Source organism: Lissotriton helveticus, chromosome 10 (assembly GCF_964261635.1).
Source record: "Lissotriton helveticus chromosome 10, aLisHel1.1, whole genome shotgun sequence".
Classification (NCBI taxonomy): Eukaryota; Metazoa; Chordata; class Amphibia; order Caudata; family Salamandridae; genus Lissotriton; species Lissotriton helveticus.
Genome location: NC_136071.1, coordinates 807,636,667 through 807,655,152, shown reverse-complemented (window position 1 = coordinate 807,655,152; position 18,486 = coordinate 807,636,667). Strand labels below are relative to the sequence as shown.

The 18,486-nt window shown below is 44.2% G+C and overlaps 1 protein-coding gene across 1 annotated transcript in view; it reads right to left on the bottom strand.

The window, feature by feature from the left end:
• Positions 1–17,305, bottom strand: part of LOC144784538 (patched domain-containing protein 3-like) — a 40,751-nt gene extending 23,446 nt beyond the window's left edge. Inside the window, exon 1 of the mRNA XM_078663401.1 lies at positions 16,210–17,305. Coding sequence (XP_078519527.1) covers positions 16,210–16,962 — 753 coding nt within the window. The 5' untranslated portion in view covers positions 16,963–17,305. The remainder of the gene's footprint in view (positions 1–16,209) is intronic.
• Positions 17,306–18,486: the final 1,181 nt, after the last annotated feature.

Below are 18,486 nucleotides of genomic sequence, written 5' to 3'. Positions count from 1 at the left end.
ACTCGCTTTTGGTGCCCTTCTGCCCTCTGCCCCACTCGCTTTTGGTGCCCTTCTGCCCTCTGTCCCACTCATTTTTGGTGCCCTTCTGCCCTCTGTCCCACTCGTTTTTGGTGCCCCTCTGCCCTCTGTCCCACTCGTTTTTTGTGCCTTTCTGCCCTCTGTCCCACTCGTTTTTGGTGCCTTTCTGCTCTCTGCCCCACTTGTTTTTGGTGCCCTTCTGCCCTCTGCCCCATTCGTTTTTGGTGCCCTTCTGCCCTCTGTCCCACTCATTGTTGTGCCTTTATGCCCTCTGTCCCACTCAGTTTTGGTGCCCTTCTGCCCTCTGTCCCATCGTTTTTGGTGTCCTTCTGCCCTCTGCCCCACTTGTTTTTGGTGCCCTTCTGCCCTCTGTATTTAACAACAAGGGGTGGTGATGGACAGAGTTTCTGAATTAAGCAGAATACTCTCACCCAGTCAAGAGATCAGGGCTAGATCCAACACAGTTTTTTAGCTCACTGCACCATCCCAGTTCAGAGCCTGGCTATATGCAAATTAGTCTGTTCCTGTCCCAGTGCATGATGGGAACAGGGCAAACCAAACTACCAAGCCAATTCTTACACTGGGAAGGAAACAAGCTACCGGGGACCGGTTTCTGGCATTTCAGCCGTCGTCGGCCCGGCTTGCTTGAATCCTGATGGTGCAATGAGCAAGGGACTCACATCTGAGTATACCCTTCCACGCTTAAGGGTGGACAAAATATTTAACAACAAGGGGTGGTGATGGACAGAGCATCTGAGTTCATCACCACCCCCTTTTCTGAATCATTTTGTCCACCATAAGCGTGGAAGGGTATACTCAGACATGAGTCCCTTGCTCGCTGCTCCATCAGGATTCAAGCAAGCCGGGCCGACGAGGCTGAAATGCCAGAAACCGGTCCCCGGTAGCTTGTCTCCTTTCTGGTGAAGAATTGGCTTGGTAGTTTGGTCTGCCCTGTTCCCATGATGCACTGGGCCAGGGACAGACTAATTTGCATATAGCCAGGTTCTGAGCTGGGATGGGGCAGTGAGCTAAATAACGGTGATGGATCAAGCCCTGATCTTTGGACTGGGTAAGAGTGGTCTGCTTTATTCAGACACTCTGTTCATCACCACCCCCTTTTCTGAATCATTTTGTCCACCATAAGCGTGGAAGGGTATACTCAGACATGAGTCCCTTGCTCACTGCTCCTTCAGGATTCAAGCAAGCCGGGCCGACGAGGCTGAAATGCCAGAAACCGGTCCCCGGTAGCTTGTCTCCTTTCTGGTGAAGAATTGGCTTGGTAGTTTGGTCTGCCCTGTTCCCATGATGCACTGGGCCAGGGACAGACTAATTTGCATATAGCCAGGTTCTGAGCTGGGATGGGGCAGTGAGCTAAATAACGGTGATGGATCAAGCCCTGATCTTTGGACTGGGTAAGAGTGGTCTGCTTTATTCAGACACTCTGTTCATCACCACCCCCTTTTCTGAATCATTTTGTCCACCATAAGCGTGGAAGGGTATACTCAGACATGAGTCCCTTGCTCACTGCTCCATCAGGATTCAAGCAAGCCGGGCCGACGAGGCTGAAATGCCAGAAACCGGTCCCCGGTAGCTTGTCTCCTTTCTGGTGAAGAATTGGCTTGGTAGTTTGGTCTGCCCTGTTCCCATGATGCACTGGGCCAGGGACAGACTAATTTGCATATAGCCAGGTTCTGAGCTGGGATGGGGCAGTGAGCTAAATAACGGTGATGGATCAAGCCCTGATCTTTGGACTGGGTAAGAGTGGTCTGCTTTATTCAGACACTCTGTTCATCACCACCCCCTTTTCTGAATCATTTTGTCCACCATAAGCGTGGAAGGGTATACTCAGACATGAGTCCCTTGCTCACTGCTCCATCAGGATTCAAGCAAGCCGGGCCGACGAGGCTGAAATGCCAGAAACCGGTCCCCGGTAGCTTGTCTCCTTTCTGGTGAAGAATTGGCTTGGTAGTTTGGTCTGCCCTGTTCCCATGATGCACTGGGCCAGGGACAGACTAATTTGCATATAGCCAGGTTCTGAGCTGGGATGGGGCAGTGAGCTAAATAACGGTGATGGATCAAGCCCTGATCTTTGGACTGGGTAAGAGTGGTCTGCTTTATTCAGACACTCTGTTCATCACCACCCCCTTTTCTGAATCCTTCTGCCCTCTGTCCCACTTGTTTTTGGTGCCCTTCTGCCCTTTGTCACACTCATTTTTGGTGCCCTCCTGCCCTCTGTCCCACTCGTTTTTGTGCCTTTCTGCCCTCTGCCCCCACTCGTTTTTGGTGCCCTTCTGCCCTCTGTCCCACTCGTTGTTGTGCCTTTATGCCCTCTGTCCCACTCATTTTTGGTGCCTTTCTGCCCTCTGACACTCACTTTTTGTGCCTTTCTGTCCTCTGTCCCACTCGTTTTTGGTGCCCTCCTGCCCTCTGTCCTACTCGTTTTTGTTGCCCTCCTGCCCTCTGTTCCACTCGTTTTTTGTGCCTTTCTGCCCTTTGTCCCACTCGCTTTTGGTGCCCTTCTGCCCTCTGCCCCACTCATTTTAGGTGCCCTTCTGCCCTCTGTGCCACTCGTTTTTGGTGCCCTTCTGACCTCTGTCACACTAGTTTTTGGTGCCCTCCTGCCCTCTGTCCCACTCGTTTTTGGTGCCCTTCTGCCCTCTGCCCACTTGTTTTTGGTGCCCTTCTGCCCTCTGTCCCACTCGTTGTTGTGCCTTTATGCCCTCTGTCCCACTCGTTTTTGGTGCCCTTCTGCCCTCTGTCCCACTCATTTTTGGTGCCCCCCTGCCCTCTGTCCCACTCGCTTTTTGTGCCTTTCTGTCCTCTTTCCCACTCGTTTTTGGTGCCCTTCTGCCCTCTACCCCACTCGTTTTTGGTGCCCTTCTGCCCTCTGTCCCACTCCTTTTTGGTGCCCTTCTGCCCTCTGTCACACTCGTTGTTGTGCCTTTATGCCCTTTGTCCCACTTGTTGTTGTGCCTTTATGCCCTTTGTCCCACTCGTTGTTGTGCCTTTATGCCATCTTGCCGTCTGTTCCTCTCGTTCCCCAGCCGCTGTAGCCTCTCGTATAAGTATTGCTGACAATCAGAGCCCCTTTACGGGCTCCGATTAACAGCAATACTTAAACAAAATGCCACAGTCTGCCTCGCGCTTTACTAACAAAAGCGTAGACACTTTCCAAACACAGCGTGTACTAAAGTACTTGGTATCTTTCCATGTTTGGTTCCAGGTCCTGGATGTATGATTGAAAGATTGGTTCCTGATTTAGTCTGCTCGCGGGCCCGCGAGCACAGCCTTTACCCTCCTTCATTTGTTTCCTGCCCTGCCTTGCAGTCCCGTGATCGTGTTCCTGAATTCCCTCCTCTCCCCTTACCAACCCCGCTGTTTTGCCGAAGGCACCCTATTGTATGGACTACCTGATTTCGGGGTTGCCGAGGCTCCAATTCCCCTTAGGTTTCAAGAGAGAAGTGGAGATTGTTGTTACTGATGCGCGGCTGTGCATTCAGGTGTTGTTTTTCCGTCACTACTTCCGCATGTTTAGTAACCTGGCGGCATCGTTGTGCTGGTTTTGGGTGTAGTTGGCGTTCTCTCCACGGAGTGCAGATACAACGGTCCTGTTCTTTCTTGTTTTCCCTTCTTCCCTTTGAGTCCTGGTTTTAACGTTCTAATAAGTCGAGGAAGGGTTTTTTTTCTGTCCTTAGTAGACTTTTTCCCCCTCACTATATTGGAGACGGGTTTTAGGATTAGTACACTGAACGCTGGCCCTTATACTTCTTCAACATTGAAGACACCTTCACAGGACCATCAGTGCACCGATACCTGGTAAGAGAGTCATTGTGTTCATTAACGAGAGCGAACGACATGGTTATGGCTAAGCGAGGGTTGGGGACATAGCCTGGTTTTTTCCATATAGTAACATTGTGCCTTGTTCTTTAGGTGCAGCGACGTCGAGGCTATTATCCTGGTCAGACGTTGTCCCTCCCCTGTCTCTTTCCTTGTTATTCCCACCCTCTCCCGATGTTCACCTGATTGCTCAGTGTGAGGTTTTCCATTGAGCGGCAGTTGGGCAGGAGTAGCGGATTGGGCCATACTACGTTCCTGCAGTGGTACGGGCTATTGAGGTGGAACCTAACAGGTATCACTGGAAAGGAAAGACTATCCCCTATCCAAAAATAACTATCTAGTTGTGATCAGTGCTCAGAGGCAGAACTGTTCAGTGGAGCACTGAACAAAGTGAAAGTAAAAGCAAAAGCACATGAACGGCTCCAAAAGGAAGTCCCTCTTGTGTGAGCAACAGAAGGATTAATTCCTTTTAGTGAGAGGATGTGATGTTCACATCCTCTTAACTGTAAAGGAAGAACAGAATATGGGAGCATAACATTCATTGTGCTAAAAGTGATAAATATGTCAACCACCCTATATTGTTCACTTGTTTATTGCCATTGTTGCTAAGTATTATACTTCAGTTCAAACTGTTATTGCAACTAAATAAATGTATAAAATACAATAAAAAAATTGCAATGAAACCAAATGAAATAAATAAAACTGAAGAAATATTTGTTCACTTTCCGGAAATAGAAAATTGAATTTGAGAACAAATGCAAAATATATTTAAAGATGACGTGTGAATGATAAATCACGTTGTATTGGGAATGTACTACTGTTGTTTCCCATCCTGCTCCACTCCAAGTAGATCATCACTTATATAATGCGGTTGATAATCTACATATATGATAATCTAATTGGAGGAAGCTGGGTGTAAAAATTAAATAAGAAATTAGCAGAAATAAAGCCAAATGCTTTACACATGTTTCAGAGATAGAGTTGTGTAGTTCCAACTAATCCATAGCATCTACACGTTTGTTGTTCAACATAAACTAGGGCTTGGTGCCTAGACTGATTCTGGACACCACCGCAAGATATGTTGGCCTATAGACCTGCTAGCTCATAGTGCCACAGTAAGCCCCCTAACCTTATCGGGGATCGAATGGTTTCTGGCAAAGACTGAATATGACAACCCTGACCCCTAAGAGATCGTGGAAACAGATCAGAAACTTTTCCTCAGCCACACCTGCTCTCTTGTTCTCAGAGAAATATACAGAATACACAGTGGTACATTTTTAGTATACTTATTGAACCAATGTATAGAATACATGTGCTGCAATAATCATAGACAGAAGCAGATGAACGTGATTACATGCACCAACAGTCTAATTAGTAGGTAGAGTTCTACCAAGGTGCTAAAACAGAGTATGTATGCAGGCATATAACAAGGCAGTGAACTGGCATACTCCTACTATGCAGAACCCTACTCCTGAGTGTACCTCGAGTGTATGTAGGTGTGAAGCCAAAAATGCCCCCTAAGGACGAGCCAACCCCAGAGAATGAAGGAGCCCATCTTGGTCACAAAGTGGACATGCCAGACCGCTGCATGGTGAAGTCTCAGCATGTAGGGGCCCTCGGTGTCCGCTGAAGTGCCTCCTCAACTAATCTATCAGGTTATTTTTAGAAGGCAGTCTTGCGATTTACATTTAGATTAGTGAAGTTATGGATATGTAGATAGCCCTGTCACCCCATGGATGACGGTAGAATTACATTTGTACATAGAGCGTAAAGAAGCATAGTAAATGATGTTCGAGGCATGGTGATATTGTTGTGCGAAGCTAGATGTGGAAACAAAGTAGTTTAGGAGAAACTAATCCAACATTGCCATGCATGCAAATGTGTGAACAAGTTCATAGCTGAAAAGTTATTGTGAGTACAATGAAAGAAATAAGCTGCTTCGCTACATGGTTCTTACCCAGGAATATAACAGTAGGAGGCTATTTTAAATTGTATACACCATTTTTTTGTGATGGCCGTTACCACAGAATACAGTTAACAAAAGCCTGTTCATAGAGGGTTAAATTGGTTGGAAAAAAGGAAAAGCTAGTGTGTGAGCCAATTGAACATTAGGCTCTCAAGGGAAGTTGATCCACTGTACTTATAAGGATAGGAGTCATTGGCTATACGTTCTATCTATTAGCAAAAATAGGACAGCCACAATTTGAAAGCATTCAGAGTTTGAGTGTAAGTTGAGGGGTTGTTAAAGACGAAGAAAAGGCAAGAAAAAACTCCAAAGGCTAAATCTGAGGGGCATATTACCAACAATTAGCGATATTTATTGCTAACGAGGCTTAGCAACGATTTTTTTATCGCTAAGCATCGCCGGAAATTATCGCAGAGATAACTTGCTATTAGCAAGGTTTATCTCAGAAGTGATATAAAATCCTTGCGCTAACTGCCAAATGAGAGTTTATCGCTGGAAAACCAACGATAATCTCTCGAAGTTTGGCGTTAGCTTGATGATAGGGGCTCACAAACTTAGCCATGATATACACCTTCCATAGTATATCATGGCTAAGTCAGGAAAATCCCAGGTGTAAAAAAAGCAGCGCTAACCGCTGTTAGTGCTGCTTTATTTATCACTAACAGGGTTAGCAAAATCCTTGATAATAGGAGAAATGTTGCTTAACAACATTTCTCCTATTATTTTTCTCTGGAACGCCCCCTTTGCATCTCATTAGAGATGCAAGGGGAAGCATAGAGAAAAAGGGTGCTAACATGCGAATTTGCGTGTTAGCAGCCTGTTGCTGATAGGGAGATAATTTTATCTCCACTCTCTTGGCTTTTAAAGCCAAAAAAGCGGAGATAAATCCCTTGATAATATGCCCCTGAGTCTATAAAGGTTTATGGGAGTGCGGGAGAGGAGTACTGAGTGTGTTGTTATGAGGGAGATCATAAAAGAAATGTATGGTTCAGATTCAATAGTAGTGAGGGTAGACTAAATGTAATGAAGGGTTGGGATAAGGAAACTTTTTATAGTGTGAGCAGGTTTCTTTGGATATGGCTCAGAGAGGAGATGCATCCCATTTAGTTTTTTGCTTTGGTTAGAGTGCTGTGTGCCTCTTTGTGTGCATTGTTGGTAAAAAGATTCCTTTTGTCTCTGCAAATCAATGCAATTGTATGTCCTGGGGCCCTGGCTGGTTGGCGGGGTTTAACATAGGGAACAGTGGAAAGAGGTGCCCAGTACATGGCATAGATAATATAAGGTATGTGTTGCCAGGAAGGTGTTATTGAACAGGTCAAAAGAGAGGCTTTCCGAAAATCAGTCTGGTCTTTCTGTATGTGGTTCATATATTCAGGAGTGTATATGGGATTTTTCTGCCTGTAAATTGTCATCTTTTTGGAAGTTTTTATAGTACAAACCCGGCCCATGGGCATTACAGAGCCTTATAACTGACTCAAACTATGTTACCCATTTTCCCTTTATTTTCTGCACATGGAGATTAAGAGACCAGTCCAGAATCACAAGACGTTGAGCTGAGACTGGGATTTGATTCTGTTTCCCCTTATTCCAAGGTCAGAAGTTCTAGTCCCTGGGTCACAACTCCTCCCCTCAGAGTTGAGAAATTAAGGAAAGCATCTTGATCGGAACGGGTATTAGAGAGTAGTCAGTGGTAAATGGCTTGATTATATTAATGAAGTGGAGACAAGAATAAAGTCCATTGCTTTGCCCTCTAATGACAGCATGTGCTTGTTACAAAGGGATTGGTCAGACAGATGTTGATTGAAGAGAATGGAAACCAAGGGTGTTTTCGCGTCAAGATTGAAGGTACAAAGCACTGTATAGAAGGCAAGAGTGGAGCTGATTGGAGGATAGTTATCTTTTGCCCGAGGTAGGTGAAAAAGAATGGGAGATTGTTAGGACAGACTTGTATTCAACAATTTACAGACATGGAATGGGAGGTTGACCAAGATAGACAAAAAGAGCAACTAGGAAAACAGCCCCTTTCTGGGAAATCAATGTTTTGGTGATAGCAATAAAGTGAAGTGTAGGGAAATAGGAGTCAAATCAGTTGGGTAAATGACTGTTTTGTGTACGGATTGAGAGTTTCAAAGGTAGCATGGTAGGATGGGTATGTGCTGTGTTGCCAAATTGTTGGAAGAAAACTTGTTATGGTGTTTGTTGAGGGTTAGCAGGGAGACTGTGGGGAGGTTAGTGTTTATTAGTGGTGTGATGAAGTGTGGCCAAGAGAGGTATAGGTCAAAAAAACTATGGTTATTAGAGGAAGCATAGGGTAAGCTTGTGAGAGGGAAACCCTTATTTGAGAGTTATTGGAAATGCTTTTGATAAGGGTTATGTGAAACTGCAGATATATAACTAGAAAGATACGAATTGCTGAGTGTGTAAGTCATAAGTTACACCATTAAAGGTGCTCACATAGGTAACAGTTTTTTAGTGCAATATGTTGTGAGTGCAGAGGGCAAACTGCCATTATGGATGCAGATTTCTAGGTGCCTAGCATCCACGGGGCCCTGAGGGCCCTCAATCTAAAGGGCCATGCTCACAGAGCACACAAGAGTACCTATCACTCAACGTTCAGCCCTGGAGGTTTCTTCGGGTATTGCTCTTGTCATCTATCAACACAACATCACTTGCTGGGACGAGGATTGCCGAAAGTGCAGAGTTTGCTAGATCTTGTTTGGAATTGCCAATCACAAAGCAAAGTCATAAACTCCAAAAATGTGATATTCGTAATCCCAGACTCACGTTCTTCTGTCCAATAATTGGAATCTCCAATTATAGCTAATCAGGAATGGTTTACCAACAGGTCAGCTCATACATTGCTTATCAAATTCCAATATACATTTGAGGAGCTAGTAAGCCAGGAGAATGGTTCTGGAGCCATTTCTAGGCTCCAGCCTGGACGTCAATATCTTTTATGTGATTTACCCAAAATAAGGACATTGGAAGTCCCACTCCGCTGCCGCTTTTGGCTTCGGCTCTATCTTTGTTTCACTAAAGATTGGGCATTAAAATTAACCATGGGTGTAATTCGCGTACTAGTGCTACACGTAGCTACGCGAAGTCCACTTCGTACTACGCGAGCTACGCAAACTGCGTAGTGCACTGTGCAAAATCCTGTTCGCACTGATTGCACAATGCCGGGTGCTTGTCCGCACTGTGCAATCAGTGCATCTTGCACAGTGCAAGCGGTCGTTTTCTGCCGCTCTAGTAGTTTTCTACTCGAGCGGCAGCTTTCTCAACGTGGACTGGTAGTGTCTCATCGCGAGCAGTCGTGAGAATACGCGACCACTCGCAATGAGAATCCTGACCTCCCCGCGTTGAGAATCTCGCCGGGAGGTTTTTTTTCCACACTCGTGATCGGCAACTTGATATTGCTGATCGCGAACGAGGAAAAAGTCTCACCGGGATGTCATTTTGTTCGCTCGCGGTTGCCAATTGACATTGAGGACCGCGAGCAAGCAAACAATTACCGCTACGCTACGCTTGTTTGCACTGTGCAATGTGAAATTTGCATAGTGCGAAGTAGCGCAAACTTCGCTAATTACGCGAGCGTAGCGTAGTACTTTGCCCAGGGTTAATTAAAATAAGCTATGCCAAGCTTCTTCTCATGAGTTCTGCTCCCTGTGGTAGTGCTTAAGGAATATACAGTCAAATGTTTTTGAGTTTTTAAAACCATGTTGTACTACTTTATTTTCAGTTTTCCGAGATATAAGATGACTTACTTGTCTAAAAGTCTTCAGCTGTTGGGACGAAAGATAATGATTTTGGCATGGTGGGTGGCTGACATCTGGGCCCATTCAGGTGCAGACAGGTGCAGATGGGCTTCTCTTAAGTGCCCCTTCTCTTAGGTGTGCCTTAAGTGCACCAGTGGTGCGCCAGCTGTGCCGATGTGAGCACCACCTGTTTAAATACTCCTGTGGTCCCTGATACAGAGGCCCAGTTTTATCAAGGGCTTGAGTACCCGTTGCATCAATCAAGGCAACCCAAGACATCACAAACCCTTAACTCAGATTTACTCTGCCACGCAGAGTAACTTTACATGGCTCTAGATGGCATAGTAAATCTGTAGTAATGCAATGTAGCACAAGTCGCTGCCTTGCATTACTCTACATTGGTAAGGAGTTCCATTGATGAAGAATGGTGTTCCCACCTATCAATCCATAGTTTTTACCTCATTCCCAGATTTACTAAGACTAGTAAACCTATAAATGTATTAAAATGGTACATCTTTCCAACAAAGACATAGCAAGGAGAATTATGTTTATTTCTCCTGGTTATATCCTCTTTCTCTGACGCTTGTTCCTGTAAAAAAACAATCCTACCTGTAAAGCAAGCGCCCTTGCACCATGGCGGGAGGTTGCCTGTGTTGGCGCTTGGAATCCACAAGTGTGCCAGCATAGAGAGATAGAACAGGAATGCGCCATATGTTAGTAATTATGTAGCATTCCTGCTCTCTCCATTTGATGCAGTGAAGAAAGTTGTCTTGGTGCGGTGCGCCAATTGTTGATAAATCTGGCCCACTGTGCTGTAAGTGAAAATGCAGAGGTACAGATACTCAGTGTCCAGAGTACCTGTTTTCGACTGAGGAGTGCCAGTACTCTCCTGCTAAATGCTTTGTACTCGTTTTGAGAAATGCTGGAACACCCCCTTTCAAGTTTAAGAAGAGCAGGTACCCAATACCGGAGTATCCGCCCCTTAAAATCACTGCTGACATATTAAGAAACTAGACTAATTCCTTTCAAAATGGCAGTCGGAATTTGAGCCAAATAGAGAGCTTGAAAACTTTGTGGAGAGCTTCTTACACCCACCATGTTCCAGAACTATTTTATATAACACTGTACTCTGGGTGCATATGGGCAGACTTCGCATAGAACATAGTGTCAAGGATCACACAGGCACATTCCCCAGGCGCCAATCTCACAGCGAATAGTTTTAAGAATACTAAAATGCATACCTGCTAACTTGAAGAACAATCTCACTGTGTGAGGAAGGGGGTGGGGCCTTGAAGGGGGAGGAGCCTCATGCTGAGAAGTACCTGTGAGGCCCTTTTGAACCCCTCACTGCCCCCAAAACCCCTCATCCCAACTAAAAAAGAGAAAAAAGCTTGTTGAGGCTAGTGCCCATGCCCTTGGGTGCTGTCCGACCTCTTAATAGATGTTAGCAGTTCAAAGCCTCGGAAAACGAGCTGGAAAACCACTATTTACAATGGTTTTCAGCTTGTGTTCGCTGCCACCGTGTGATATCGGCTCCTCACCAGGAGACCCGTGTTATGAGTGACGATATTGTGTGTCACAGGGTGGCACGGTCTGAGTTGGCAGGCATGAAAATGCACCAGACATACAGGTGACTTACAGGCCACGGAGTGCATAAAGTGGGACAAGGATTGCTGGAGCACTGGTTATCTCTGGTTACTTTGAGGGAAAAAGGCACACAGTTCTGGTGCAAGTGCTACTTTGAGTAGGAAGAGTGGTCAGGGAAATCCAGCAAAAAGGCCCAAGTGCAATGCACTTGGTGAACTTTGCATGGTGTGTGTGCACAATGCACTGCTATGTGCCACCTTGAAGAGAAGATCCCCAAAGTACTGGTGGAGGGCGGATGGTAGGATCTCCAAGCGCGTCCAGTTCCAGTTCAAAATGTTGGAAACAGGTGGGGATGGGAAAGATCCCTATCCTCAGTGGCTGGAGGGTGCTACAGTGGTGGTGGTTGTATCTTACCAGGTGACCCTCAACAGCTTATTCCTACTCCTTGTTCCTCGTTGAAACACTGTCCACAACACAATCTGGAAAGTACCAGTGGCAGGAGGATGTGAGGACCGCCAAGAGACCTCCTGGATGTCCTGCCACTTCCGTATTGTGATCAAGCATTCCCCACATCCTAGCAATAAGGACATAGGCTTGAATCTCTTTGAACAAACTTCCGGACACCACCATTGAATTTTTATTGAAATGTTATATTTGTGACACTCTGCACCCATTGTGTTTTTTGTACTCATTGTTGCTTGTTCACTCAGTGTATATCTGAAACCAATGGCTCTTTGGGCTGGTGTAAGCACTCATGGTATATGAATGTTAACATACCTCCTGATTCTCTAACCGTCTCGGCTGTCAATGATTTGTTACATACAACAATTTGTATAAATTGATTTTTGTAGAAAACTAGCCAAAGAGGAGGCAAGACCGAATTAAATAAGGAACTAAACTGATTGGAATCAAAGACCCTACAGAACCAATTGGTGTTTATACCGACCAGCTTATTATGCGCAACATTTAAAACAGGAGATCTGGTGCTAAACATAAGGTGATTTTTCACGCTTGTTTTAGGGTAAAGGCGGTGGAAAAATGTAAACTCTTGAATAAATAGAGTATTGGTCCAAAAGAAGGAATTGCATTCCGGAATGGGGGGAGTTGGCACTCGCAAGTTTATGCGAAATCTGAAAAACTGTTAAAACAAATGCCTAAAAGTTGTCCAGCTAGCAAATATATTTCAAGTTTTAACTCATAGTCAATAAATAGTTGGCATATGTGACCTATGCCTGGCACAGTTTTGCGCTACTAAGATTGAGATGTGGCATTGTTCATTCCCTTGTAGTATTTCCAAAAATGAGGACCTATCCATCTGATGAGGTACCATGTCCGTGCGATAACAAAAGTAAACAGAGCACATTGCACTTTTTGTTGTTTTGTAACTTTTATCAGAATTTTAGGCGTTTTTATCTCAAACCATTGTTTGTCACCCATAACATTAGGTCACATAAAGTAGCAATGAAATTTCTGGTGACACTTGTTGACCCCCTGATATGTTACAACATTGCCCTGTTCATTTTGAAATCAATTAATGTGAGAAAAATGATCCGACTAAAGAATAAAACAATTGAATTGATTTTATTAATTCCGTCGTTGATTTTCCTTTAAGCAATAATAATGTCATGTCTATTTATGGATCCTATTAACATGAGAATGTGTCTTGGTATAGTTTTAAAAAGGAAATGATTTTAATAACTGTGATTGTACCTGCCTTTTTTAAACCTATTTTTTAAATTTAATATGATTGTACTTTTATAGCTACCTCTTTTGATAGTCGGATAAAGATTTAAACTGAACTGAACTCCTAGAATTCGTATGTCACTGTTGGGTAGAAATACATTTAACAAATAAACTGATCTGTGTTTTTGCTTGGACTATAAGTCATTGAGTTACAAACCCATGAAGTCAATGTGATCAATTGCTAATTTATCAACTGGAACATTTAACATGAGAATCGCATTCTCACCGAATAAAGGTCAGAGTAAAATGAATTGGAACTACATTTTCAATTAATTTAATATATTACTTTGAAAATAAAATTGGAAAACATTTTGACGTTCGGAATTCATAATTATAAAAACTGCTCCCTGCATGTATGTGTTTTATTGAGCATTACATTCCAATGTTTTTATCAATTACGCAATAAGGAATCTTAACTGTTCCCGGCATACATTTAAAAAAATAAAAAATGTTTTCTGTTGGTTTCTTTTTATGATACTAAGTTACAGTTCAATACGTTCTTAAAATAATTTCATTGGGTGCAAGCAGAGTTCCCTTTTTTTTTTACATATTAACAAAATGGGGGTGTACACCCAGCGTTATCCGCATGATGTATCAATACAAACATGATCATTGTTTGTTTTAATATAGTACTTATTAGCTGATTTTTTTTTTTACATTTCTATGAACTATACCGAACAAATGTTACTTTTGCCTCATTTAATACTACTAAGTTTACAAACCTTCGAAGATGAAATGTTCAGATTGTGACGATACATTTAACCCAAGCCTCACGGGCAGATGTTAGCAGGGAGTGGTTAACACTCTAAATCCCCTTACCAGGTAGAAAAAATATTATTTTTTAAATCTTCCGAATGTTTAAAAAATGTTCTACAAGGTTTGCGAAACTTGAGTAAAATGTTCCCAGTTTTTTGTATATTTTTAAATGATTCATAACATGAATAGGAATTTTTGTAGCATTGAATACAGATTTAAGCTCAATGTAATATCTAATTTATTTTTGGTGCACGTTGATGAGCTATGTGTTATTAAGATGGTACTCAGTTCAACTGTACCTGTCTACTAATTCAACTCGATGAGTTTGTAACTGTGAGTGTTGTGAGTCTATGAATTGACAATGTACCACAAAAAACGCTACTGTTTCTAGGGATATTTATTCATTCTTTCTTTTATTAATTTAAGATAGTTTTATAAGCAAGGACATAGCCACTTAGGTGGAGCATAGCTTGAGAGCTGGGTCTGTAAGCCCCACTGCTGCTCTGCCAATGCACCTCAATCTTTTATGATTTTATTTTATGCAGTGATTGGAAAAAGGGGGAGGTTTAAAACATATAAAATACTTATTTCATGCTCATGAGCACAATATGAACATGGACAGATTGGGGAGAGGCTAACATATCAATAAATACTGGCCAGATCGGTGAAGGCTAGTGTCTAGCGGCATTCTGGTCTAGCCAGTAATCGTTTCAAAATATGTCTGATGAGTTAGTGATTGAAGTCAAGTGGCAAACCTTCAGATGACGTGTTGGTTAGACCCTTAAAGAAAGTGTTGCTGGCAATGTGCACTGCAGACAAAAGTGAGGGCGTTTGAAAGCAAATGTGTAAAATTATATGTGCCCCTGTTCGCTGTTCATTTACGATCGGATTATTGTTGGTCCAGATGAGGCCTTCTCGTCGATACTGGAACGTGACGTAAAATAACGTGGCGACTTCAGCTGCGACACATCTATTGGTACGCAGGTGTCTTTCAATCTGCAACATTTGACTCATGCGCGGGGACTTTAAAAACATCTAAATCCATGCCAAATATGTTGGCCCTTCTGTATCTTCGCTTTTCCCATAGACACAAACCTGATGAACCCGGATGATATATCAGACTCTGTGTTCCTTGAAAATAGAAAGATAAAACAATCATATAGTGCAAGGCAATTTTGAAATGATGGTGATATTTGATTTTTATCCGAAGAGATTTTAAATGACCTTGGTGAGTAGCTCATATAACAAGTGCAAGTCTTGGAATCATATACCGCACGATGGATTCTTCCCAAATGTGCAGTCTGCAGAGCCCCTATTTTGCAGTTTAATTTCTAATATAAATACATGAACTATTTGCAGGATCTTTGGAACAATGGGCTCTATTCTCAAGATGCAGTTCTATTGAATAAGTGCAAATGTTTATAGGACGGTTGAGAGTGTCTGGCCTAACGGCCAGAGTTGCCGACTGTGGAGCTGAGGACCCATGTTCGAGTCTCGGTCTAAGGCTCAACATCCTGTGATTCTGGCCTCCTTCTGCCTACCGAAAAATGAAGGTGTCCTTGTGTAAAATAACTGGTGCTCATGTAAAGCGTTCCACTACCTTCGGGTAGAGTTTGCGCTATATACAACTGCCCCGACATTTTCTTTTGTGTATAGCGCGAAAGAAGCGCTATATATTATCCAACAGAACACATTACCACTCCACAATGATTTGCGGATCGTTGTTCTTAACTGTGGCTTGAAAAGGAAAATAAAGCGCTCGAGATTTGAACCTTTTATTATAGTAAATAGTGACCCTTTTTAAGATCATAGTTTTCAGTCGCGTTCAGAAACGCGATGCTTTCTTCAAAGAAATATTGGCGAATCTAACATTTGGGCGCAGTACTGTTAGATTAGTTAATGGTGCCGCCTGTGATTTACAACGCGTTGAAACTGCAGATGTGTGGTTTGAATCGCTGCTTGAAAATAGCCTTTCTCAGTGTCGTTCTGAGCGACAGCGATGTGATCAAACGTCTCCATAACAACTCAGCCCGGATTTAGGAAATCTGATTTAATACTACTGTACTGTAACTATATGAGAATATGAAAATATCGTCCATGCGAGCGTATGCTTGTGTTGTGACACGCTGTGTTGTAAAGTTGGTTAGACGATAAGGAGTACTGGTTATATGCAGCGATGCGCACTGTAAAGTGAGCGCTCTTACTGGACTGTCGGCGCTTAACTTATAGATATGTCGTCCCTTCCTTACTCGAGTGAGCGTGGGTGACTGACAGGTGATTTGAAAATTACCCAACTTGACGCAGTCTTTTAAATCGTGTATGCTTTTCAAACAGTGTGTTATTTTACTTTATAGACTTTGTGACAGACCTACAACTCATACATGGCTTGCAAACATTCATGAATCAGACAATGTCATCAATACTTGTACAATCAGATAGCGGCGACAAAAAAAGCATCATTATTCTGCACTGTAGAATACCACAATGGATCGCATCTGTATTCACAAGCACGCGTTTGGGATACAGGACTAAATGTACGCTCCTCACCTCGATGTGTTTGAACTGGAAGGTCTTCAGCTCGCCCGGGACGGTACTGAGAAAGCTCTGCAGCCACTCGCGGCTCTGCTCCCGGTCCCCGGGCGCGTCCTCCCGCAGGCTGTACACCAGCCGGAGGGCCCTGGCCCGCTCCACCAGGTCAGACTGGGGCTTCAGCTCTACGCCGCCTAGCGCCGCCCCCAGGAACTGCGGCCCAGGAGCCGATGCTCCTCGGAACATGGGGAAGGTGATGTTGAGGCTCTGGATGGCAGCGGGATTGCCCTGCACCTCTTGCAGCAGCGGGTTGGGGGGCACGCAGGAGTCCCCGCTGCGGGCACAGAGCTGCTCGAAGGTCAGGTTCATGCTGGTCGCACGCACAGCTCTCACCACCCGGTCCAGCCTCAGCAGCTCATCGAAGGCGGCAGGGGTCAGGATGTTATTGTTGTCTCTGGTCACCGCAATGAGGGAGGCGTAAGTGCCCTCGGTGTACAGCCTCTGTGCCGAGAAGAGCCCAGAGTCGTTGGTGGGGAAGTGGTCTATGATGACAGCCCTCTCGCTCTTGGCGGGCCCCCCGACGGGAGTGAACTGCTCCTCGATGTCATTGGACAGCCTCTGGGGCAAGAAGTAGAACCCGGCTCCCAGCCCTGCAGCCAGCACCACGGGCACCAGCAGGAACCACCAGGGATGCCTGGCGATCAGTGCGCCCAGCCGGCCGAAGGCCCGGGAGAGGGGCCGCTCCAGGCAGTCCGTGTGGCAGCTGGGCATGGTGGGGTGAGGGGTTACACACCCAGGCGGTGACCCTCAGCACCGAGCACCAGAATGATGCGGACAGCCGCAGACTGCACGCTGAATAAATAAGAAGACAAATTTAATATATATATATAAATATAAAACAGGAAAAAAGACAAAACAGCGGGACTCTGTTACAAAAATCTGATCAGAAAATCTCGCTTCAATGGTCGCTAGTCAGGGTGATATGGACTAGGCAGAGTAACAGAAAAGAAGTAGCTCATTGTGGAAAGTGGAAGTTAATAAAGCGGCAGATCTTCCCGGTGGCGACATAAAGTAAACACACCCAGCGACCTTAAGCCCTTCTGTGGTGAAGTGGGCGGCGCCCAGTTTTCTTTGGAAGCTGATTGTTTTTTTTAGAGAGCCATTGACATGAGGCAATGATAAGGATGACGTGGGTAATTAACCATCGATCTTCCTAATTTTATAGCACAGTGCACATGACAGGTTTAGTAAGGTCACATTTGTTCATAACAAAAAGAAGCTCATTTACATTTTCTTTAACAGGCAGCTGGAGTGCCCGCTTTAAGCCACAAATAACATGCATTGTCAAAGCTAATAGGCCTGGCCCTTGCGTGGTACACTCACAGAGTGACACAACAAGCTAGCTGCTGTGCACACAAACCACATGGCCATTTTGACATTTAGATGCACAGAGGATTAGTTACACGTTTCATACCATAATTACACAAACCAACAGTGGGCACGTTTCAGATCACACCTGATGCATATCTGGAAAAGGACGAGTCACCTCTGACTATGACCTGTGACAGCTGTATGTACTGCGAGTATCAAAGAGTAGATCCTCAATAACGTATGACGTTAGATGGCAGGGTGCAATGCATGGGGCAATGTACATTAGTGGCAGGGTAGAAACATGCAATTTCTGGAAGGCGATGAAGCATTTGCATATTAGTATGAACATTGCTTGAATGGGCAGGCACTGTCTGGTACTGAGTACATGGTCTTCTTTAATTTGAATGGGAGATTACCTGCAACTCTCAGCAGTGCTGCAATATATTTAATGAGAGAGTTTCAGCATTTCTCTGTAACATTCAAGTACTCTAAACAGTGACTGAGGGATACGCTAAAATATTGGGTAACAGATTGAGCCTAAAACGACATAATAAAAATCTATCATATTGGTTGTATATCAGGAACTGATAAGCTTCCATACCCTCCCCGTTGCTGACTCGACAATGAGCTGCAATCGATCCTTTCAACATATCAGCATCACGTCTTGCAGTTTTAAATTTCTCTTCAAGCAGCATTTTGACCCTTGCTTTACATCCAGCAGAATTCGGTACAGGGTCATTAAAGAGTAGGTGCTCATCTATACTTTCTAGAGCGTTCTTAACATATTTTAGCCACGGGATTTTTAATCAATTCTCTCTATGCAGGCAATCCAGAATAATCTCCCTAGTCAGTGCTGCCTCTGGATTGGACCATATTCTTATCCATGCCATAATTGGCCTCATCTTGACATGGTCTGAGATGTAT